This window comes from Nanorana parkeri, unplaced genomic scaffold, assembly GCF_000935625.1.
Source record: "Nanorana parkeri isolate BGI_ZX_2015 unplaced genomic scaffold, ASM93562v1 scaffold1031, whole genome shotgun sequence".
Classification (NCBI taxonomy): domain Eukaryota; kingdom Metazoa; phylum Chordata; class Amphibia; order Anura; family Dicroglossidae; genus Nanorana; species Nanorana parkeri.
Genome location: NW_017307299.1, coordinates 590823 through 600201, shown reverse-complemented (window position 1 = coordinate 600201; position 9379 = coordinate 590823). Strand labels below are relative to the sequence as shown.

The following is a 9379-nucleotide window of genomic DNA, read 5'->3' as shown; positions in this document are numbered from 1 at the left end:
CTCATCCAAGAGGTCACAAAAGACCCCACAACAACACCCAAAGAACTGCAGGCCTCACTTGCCTGAGTTCAGGTCAGTGTTCATGACTCCACCATAAGAAAGAGACTGGGCAAAAATGGCCTGCATGGCAGAGTTCCAAGATGAAAACCGCTGCTGAGCAAAAATAACATACAAGCTCGTCTCCGTTATGCCAGAAAACATCTTGATAAACCCCAAGACGTTTGGGAAAATACTCTGTGGACTACATCTGGCATAAGAGTAACATCGCATTTCAGAAAAAGAACATCATACCAACAGTAAAATATGGTGGTGGTAGTGTGATGGTCTGGGGCTGTTTAGCTGCTTCAGGACTTGGAAGACTTGCTGTGATAAATGGAACCATGAATTCTGCTGTCTACCAAAAAATCCTGAAGGATAATGTGCAGCCATCTGTTCGTGACCTCAAGCTGAAGCGAACTTGGGTTGTGCAGCAGGACATAGATCCAAAACACACCAGCAAGTCCACCTCTGAATGGCTGAAGAAAAACAAAATGAAGACCTTGGAGTGGCCTAGTCAAAGTCCTGACCTGAATCCTATTGTGATGCTGTGGCATGACCTTAATAAGGCGGTTCATGCTCGAAAACCTTCCAATGTGGCTGAATTACAACAATTCTGCAAAGATGAGTGGACCAAAATTCCTGCACAGCGCTGTTACAGACTCGTTGCAAGTTATCGCAAACTCTTGATTGCAGTTCTTGCTGCTAAGGGTGGCCCAACCAGTTATTAGGTTTAGGGGCAAACACTTTTTCACACAGGGCCATGTGGGTTTGGATTTTGTTTTCCCTTAATAATAAAAGCCTTCCTTTAAAAACTGCATGTTTTATTTACTTGTGTTATCTTTGACTAATATTTAAATTTGTTTGATGATCTGAAACATTAAAGTGTGACAAACATGCAAAACAATGAAAAATCAGGAAGGGGGCCAACACTTTTCACACAACTGTATATATAAGAATAAGAATATTTAAAGAATAAAACAAATTAAAATAGCATGGCCCAAATGACAGGACACTTAACTTAATATTTTGTTGCACAACTTTTAGAGACTGCAAACAAGTGATTTCTGTATCTTTCAATGAGACTTCTGCAGCTGGCGACAGGTAGTTTGGCCAAATGCTCCAGCTGTCTCAAGTTTGAAGGATGCCTTCACCAGACTGCATGTTTCAGCTCTATCCGTAGATGTTCAATAGGGTTCCCATCAGGGCTTACAGTAGGTCACTTCAGAATAGTCTAGTGTTTTGTCCTTAGCCATTCTTGGGTGCGTTTAGCTGTGTGACCCATGTTCACTGCACAGACTCAAAGCAGCCAATGCCAGATGCAGAAAAGCAGCCCCAAAACCTAACTGAGCCTCCTCGATGGTTTACAGTAGGTATGGTGTTCTTTTCATTGAAAGCTTCATATTGTTGTCTGTGAACATAGAGTTGATTTGACTTGCCAGAAAGATCCAGTTTTTTCTTAGCTGTTCAAAGGGCATTCTCCAGGAAGCATTGTGGCTTGTCAAAATTCATTTCAGTAAATTCCAGTCTGACTTGTTTATGTTTTTCTTTCAAAAGTAAAGCCTTTCCTTTTAGCCCTCTGAGTGTTAAACTAATTACAGAAAACTGTTAGTTTAAAATATTACTATGATCCAATATCTTGGTAGAATAAGCAGTAATTGATCACTTTTCACACTTTCTTTGCTTTACTCTATGCCATAGGCATGCAGGTATAGATGAGACAATGGGGTTGATTTATTGAAGGCACTTTATTTTACATAATTTGGTGATATTAATTATAAAAACAATACGTGTGTAACTAAATTATATATTATATTTATATTACCGTTATTCATTAAACGATTTATAAAACATTTGCCCACATTTGCCCGATGTATCATACAAAGAATGGTTTCACTTCAAATAGGGTTCAGTATAAAAACAATATTTCCTCTTAACCTGACTTGATGTTTTCGGTAGACAGAGACAAAGGTTATGTATCTTTTTGATGCTTTAAATAGAAAAGTGAAAGCTCTGTTTTAAGTATGGTTGTTCCTAAGAGCAAAGCTTCAGATATATAAATACATCATGGTCATTTTGCAAGCGGGATATTGTGTCAGAAGTATATATTTTGGGTTGGATTACTTGGGCATAGCCATCACCGTTCTTGCATCCTTATGTAGTCATGACTGGCAGGTAAAAAAAGATTGTTCACTGTACACTGTGACACATGTATTTTATTTATTGTTACATTGTACCGCTATTTCAAAAAGCATACATGTACAGAGCATAAAGTCACTATTATCAAACATCTTATCAAATGGACAATATTACTGTTTTAGATGCATAAGTGAAGCTACCCTGAACTAGCTTGTTAGTGCTCCAAAACATAATAAATAGTATGTCATTCATTTTGATATCTGTATCAGTATCAGATAGATTAAATTTTGGCCCAATTATTACTTAAAATTCAGGGAACATGGCGTCTTAATCTCAAATGGTACATTTTGATTGCTGCCGTACAAGGGAACAGATGTATTTAACTTAATACAAGTCAATTACTTTATATTCCTATTCTAAGCTGCATACACTTGTTTTAGGCTTGTTGGCCATCATCAATGTAGGTAATGGGAACCAAAGATTATAGGGCATAGGGCATAGGAGAGCAGTAGGAAAGTATAACCAAATGGGTAATAACATTTTTAAATAAGGAATTCCACTATCCTCAAACGAGGAACAAGCGTACTACTTTTTGGATTTCTGATAAAAGTGTTGGATGTATACATACCCCCTAACTTTAAAAGGCTCAATTTTGCTTTGCATTTGTTTAGTGGAGGGCATTGCTTTGAAGGAAAACTTTTGTTTAAAAAATAATATAGCATCTAAATTAGCTACACAAGTAATTTTGTAATTTAATGTTATCAAAAATGATCTATCTATTTCAGTCTAAAGCCACTGTATTTTGTAAAACTTCTGTATACAGTTGATGTACAGAAGGCCCACGGAAATTTAATTGTGTGCCTGTGTGTTTGGCTCACAGATTTTAGCAGATGTGCGCACTAAGATACAAGTAAAATTATAGTCATCCCCAGTAAAAAAAAAAAAAAATAATTCTTTTGGTGAGATACTCACTAAGGGTTAACAGCATTTAAAGACATGCAAACACTGCAACATTCCTCATTAGAACACAAAGTGGTCCAGGTGGTTACAATGAACTAGACACAGATTTAGGAATCAGTTTGAAAAGTACAAATAAGATGTTTTTGCAATTTTGTTTCTGCTTTTTAAACTTTATGCACTTTTTTTAGCTTAACTATGTAACAATGAATGGTCCTCCCACTATCTTTAAATAAGGAGTCATTTGTGATAGTACTAGTGATGAAACCTTTTTAACAGATTTTGGTACACATGTCTCTCAATGATGGCACCAGTTCTCACCATGTAGACACAACAGGGAAAAGCATTCCTTGTATTGCAGCTTACGAAACTTGGTTCTACAACGGAATTTCAAAGATAATTTTATACACAATACAATAAACCTCCACCAAGCTAGTATGAACATGATACAACAGAAAGGGTGCATATGTAACGGAAAGATTGTTGGATGGCTTTGTATGTCCAAGAAATCTATAAACTGTATTAGTGTCACTGGCAGAGGCTATAGATAAAAATGTACTGCTTGCAGCCACTTCCAGAGAATTCACCAGATGGGAGGCTTAGCTAATAGCTAGCTCTGTTTTTGTAGGTTTGCTCTCACTTCACTGTGAATGTAATTCATAGATTCCTTGGGCATGCATGGCTGCCCTGTGTCCCTTCTTTACATATGCCTCCTTCAACCCTCTGTTAATACCAGCTGTAAGTTTTTCTGTCGTCTGTTGGAGGTTTGATATATCATGCGCAGAATTATTTTTGCAGTGCAGTCGTAAAGGTATATCAAACAGCAACATAGAAACTGTCAAGTTTATTGTATACATTTTTTAATTGACTATTGTGTATTAATTTTTATTTAAGGTAAAGAGGCAGCCCAACTTCTGCAAAGCCTTAACAAGCTTACCACACCAGAGGAAAAACTAGAAGCCTTGGCAAAGAAGTATGCAGAACTGGTAAGTACTGAATATACGTACTGAATATATATATGTACTGCTGCGTATGTGTTGTTCATCAAAGGAAGGAATCTGGGGAAATGGGTGGAGACTTAGAACTGCTGTCAGGGTTTTATTGCTGTCTGTGCACCTGCAGGTGAGTCACTTCCTTTCACATTGACAACATTATTCCTGAGAAAGGAATAGATGAGAAATCTTCCCGTTGGAGCTATAGGCAACAAAAATAATCTGACAGCAATTCTAAGCCTTCCCCACCCTTGTCGCAATTGTTGTTTGTATCTTAATAGTATATTTGGTGGGATTAAAATAAAGGTATCCCATTATTGTCTGGAACTAACATAAGACTTACGAAAGTATTCACCCCTTGGTGTTTTTCTTGTTTTATTGCTTTACAACCTGGAATTAGAATAGATTTTTCAGAGGTTTGAATCATGTGATATACACAACATTTCTAACACTTTGTAGGTGCAACACAATTTTTATTGTGCCACAAACAATAATTTAGGCAACAAAAACAGTAATCTTGTGCATATGTATTCATCCCCAAACGTCAATACTTTGTAGAGCCACCATTTGCTACAATTACAACTGCAAGTCTCTTGGGGTTTGTCTCTATTAGCTTAGCACATCTAGCCAATAGAATGTTTAGCATTTTTCTAGGCAAAACTGGTTCAGCTCCTTCAATTTAAATGGGTTGTGTTGGTGTACAGCAATCTTTAAGTCATGCCACAGATTTTCAGTTGGTTTGAGGTCTGGGCTTTGAATAGGCCATTCCAAGACATTTAAATGATTCCCATTAAACCACTCCAGTGTGGGTTTAACAGTATGTTTAGGGTCATTGTGCTGCTTGAAGGTGAGCCTCCAACCCAGTCTCAGACTGTAGCATTTCTTCCAAAATTGCGTTGTATTTAATGCCATCCATTTTTCTTTAATCCTGATCAGTTTTCCAATCCCAACCGATGAAAAGAATGCCCACAGCATGATGCTGCCACCACCATGCTTCCTTGTGGGGATGGTGTTCTCAGTGTGACGGGAATTATTGGGTTTGCGCCAAACATACCATTTCTCATGATGACCAAAAAGCCTAATTTTAGAACCATTTGACCAGGGAACCTTCTTCTGTGTGTTTGTAAAGTCTGCCACACGCAGTTTGGCAAACTCCAAATGTATATTCTTATTTTTTACTTTTAGTAAATGACTTAATTACTTTTTTTCTGCCTATCCTTCCATAAAACCCTACACTGTGGAGTATAAGGCTTAAAGCGGTCCTATGTACTCCCATCAATGCTGTGGATCTTTGCAGCTGCTTCAGTGTTATCTTTGATATTTTTGTTGCATCTTTGATTAATGCCCTTTCTGCCCAGTCTGTGAGTTCTGGTGAGCGGCCTTCTGTTGTCAGGTTTGTAGTAGTGTCATATTCTTTCAGTTTTGTTATAATAGATTTAATAGTATTCCGTGGGATATTCAAAATTTATGATGTTTTTTATTAGGGATGCCATGATATCTGTTTTTTTTGTTCAGTACTCGCCAATACCGAATACCGCTACTGGAAGTCCCATTAAGGAAGCTGTGCGGCGTGTAATGACTCGCAGCCAAGCATCCTGATTAGCCGGGAAGCCGGGGGGCAGGTAATGACTCGCTGCCTGGCTTCCTGATTGGCCAGCTTCCCAACCAAGCAGGAAGCTGGGCGGCGAGTCATTACACGGCACCCGGCTTCCTGATTGGCTAGAAAGCCAACTCCATGCTCCTTCATCACCAGGTGATGATGGATCATGGAGCTGGCTTCCCGTCCAATCAGGAAGGTGGGGGGCCAGTCATTACACGCCCCCGGCTTCCTGATTGGCTGGGAAGCCAGCTCCCTGGTGATAAGGGAGCATGGAGTCGGCTTCCTGGCCAATCAGGAAGCCGGGAGGTGTGTAATGACTCACCGCCCAGCTTCCTAATACTGGCAGTTCCGGTATCAGGATAGGCATCAGGAGCATTTGGACGAGTACGAGTACTCGCCCAAATAGTCTATGTCGGCATCCGATAACAATACTAGTACCAGTAGTGGTGCATCCCTAGTTTTTATAACCTAACCCTAATCTATACAACTATACTGACATCATGTGACAGATCAAGTGACACTTTGATTGCACACGGGTGGATCTTCATCAACTAATTATGGGACTTCTGAAGTTAATTGGTCGGCCCACATCTAATTTAGGGGTTTCCTAGCAAAGGGGTGAATACTTATGCACAGATTTTTGTTTTTTTGTCACATTATTGATTGTGTCACAATAAAAAATTATGTAGCACTTACAAAGTGGTAGGCATGTTATGTACATTGTTTCCAGGCTGTAAAATAATTAAACAGGAAAAACACCAAGGCACTGTACTGGCATTGTATTTGAGAGAGGTTTCCTAGAGTAGCTAAGAAATCATAACACCATAGTAGGGATGCACTGATACTATTATGGGTATCAGTGCGGATACTGAGTATTTGGGTGAGTACTCATACTCGCCCAAATGCTCCGTTACTTATCCCCAATACCGAAATTGCTGCTCAGAGGGAGATTTCCTCTGACAGTGCCACAAGGGAACATGGAGCCGCCTTCCCGGCCAATCAGGAATCTGGGTGGCGGGTAATGACTCGCAGCCTGGCTTCCTGATTGGCCTGGAAGCTGGCTCCATGCTGATTGGCTCTTTTTTTTTTAAACCACAGTGCACCACAAGACATAGTATATGTGTTATGGTGTGCTGTGATGCATTATGCTTTAGGCTCTACTGTACAATGTGTTGAGGTTCCATTCCCGTTGCCACAATGCACAAGCGGGGATAAGCCCTTTCTCATCTCCTTATAAAAAAAAACATTGTGCAAAACAAGAAATCACTTTAGTGATTACAAATCATTATGTAAATTGTAAGAACTACTTTGCTTTTTGAAAAATTAACTTAGCTTGCACAATAAGAATAAGGGCAAATACACTTTAGAAGTGAATTCATCCACATGAATCAGAATTCAGCCCAGAATGCACCAATTTACTTGGTACTAAATTCAGTCTTTTGGCAGAAATTATTTAGTCAGTTTTTATCTTCCTAGTAACATTTAGTGGGCACTACCATACTGTAATGCCTTCTCATCCTCTTTAGAACACAGTGATACCTATTTTCTAGGTGCGCTGGAACCTGAAACTTTCTTCTCAGTATTGTTAATGCCAATAAATACTAACTGTTCTGTTTTGTTTTTTATTGGAAAGTTCTAAAAAAAAAAAAGTTTAGAGCTTTCCCATGTATATACAGTATTTTGACTATCATGCTAAAGTGTTAAAATGGTTTTCTGTCAGTCTTAGCTGTGCAGTGACAAGCTTTAAATTCTCTGTCAATCAGGCACTTATTCCACAATTTAGACTGCCAGCTAAGATGCTAAGTGCAACATATTTATCACCATCAGTGCTGTAATTTTAGGCATAAAATTTTATTGGTATCTAGAAAGAGGTGTGGCATTGAAAAGGGCTTTAAAATGTGGTAATCCAGTGTAACCAGCACCATTAAAAAAATGTTGAAGAACTAAATTCTTGATACAAATTAGTATACTAACTGTGCTTGGAGCGATGGCTACTTTACAATACACACAGGGAGATTATTTGAGGATCTACAGCTGAGTGATACACAAATGAGATACATTTTTGTTAATATTTACGGTACTTAAATGCATTTTTAAGATTTAACTCCTGAGTTGAGTGTCACTTTAAACTATCATGTACTATATGTTGGAAATGCAACAGCATATACTGTAATTTGTCCTTTGAGCTGTAGATGGCACTGTAGTGCAATGTTAGTATCTATGTGCATGCTTATCTATGAAACACCAGTTAATTCTCTATATTTTCTTCACAATGCCATATTCATACATGTAATGTTATTCTAAGCAAGTAAACCTAATTCAGCATTCCTCAAGATTTCAGCGCTTCATCTGAACACATAACCAACACTATGAATCCCGCTGCCTGTGCAGTTCTTGACTGTGTTCACAAATGTCTGACACATCAGTTCCCTTCTGCTGCAATCTTTCACCTTGTGACTTGCGCCAAAGTTACAATACCCAGTTTGAGTGTTCACTTACTGAGAAGGAGGAGCTTCAGACTGATGGTATCATCTCAGCCTAGGAAAAAAAATAACTTGACTGGAGCTTAAGGACTGATATCAATGATAAAATGTAGAGCTTGTTTTGAAAAAACACACTGGTATTGTATATTGTGACATGTCAGAAATGTATGCATGAAGACTTACTGGAAGAAAAGGAAAGTTACTGGAAGGTCCACTTTAACTGTCTCTAAGTAGAAAGTATTCAGTCATGTAATAAAAAATATACTAGTAATCTGAACACTGGATAATATAGTATCCAAGCAAGAAATATACTTTTTTTTTACCTTAGGGTTTACCAAATAGATAAGAAAAATGTAAGTATATATTTTAACATATGATGAAGTTTGATAATGATCAGGATTACTATTGTTAAGATTTTTCTTTTTCTTTCCATAGCTTGAAGAACACCATACAGAACAAAAACAGATGAAGCAGCTGCAAAAGCGACAATTGCAGCTAATAAAAGAAAAAGACCAACTACAAAGCGATCACAGCAAAGCTATTCTTGCACGTAGCAAACTGGAGAGCCTATGCCGGGAGCTACAGAGACACAACAAAACACTCAAGGTTACTATGATAACACACGAATGTAAAACAAAATGTACTTCTTCATGCAGCATGATTTCAATTCCCCAGAGACCCTTAAGTGGACAGGAATGTCTAGCAAAGGGAAAATGTAAACGTTTATACCAGTAAAGTTTTATTCTTTGTATTTACAAATTCTTTTTCCATCATTGTGACATGCTAGAAACTCAATCTCAAGATCTAATATAAAGTCTAATATAAAATGAGGATCTAATATAAAATGAAACAATCTATTCTTGTGTTTAAACTTTATTAAAGTGAGTGTTGCTCAAATCAAAATGCCAGCAAACGATCTACATTCAAAGAAGCAAATAAACACTTGCCTCTCCCACTGCTCCAATGAAGAGAAATCATATCTGAAAGTCTCTTAAAAAACCAACACTTTTGGGTCCTGGTCCCCCCCTGCACTCATTATTACCTCTCTGACCCCATTACATCACCACAGAGCACAATAGTGACATAGCAGTCGACAGGAGGAGCCACTGAGTGCAGAGAGGAATACGGTGATCAACATTTCCAACACTCCTGAAAGAGGCTTTTGGGGAACA

At 38.2% G+C, this 9379-nt stretch overlaps 1 protein-coding gene across 1 annotated transcript in view; it reads left to right on the top strand.

The window, feature by feature from the left end:
* Positions 1 to 9379, top strand: part of TXLNB (taxilin beta) — a 61916-nt gene that overhangs the window by 2989 nt on the left and 49548 nt on the right. The window contains exons 2-3 of the mRNA XM_018567331.1: positions 4027 to 4118; positions 8643 to 8813. Of these exons, the coding sequence (XP_018422833.1) occupies positions 4027 to 4118; positions 8643 to 8813 (263 nt within the window). The remainder of the gene's footprint in view (positions 1 to 4026; positions 4119 to 8642; positions 8814 to 9379) is intronic.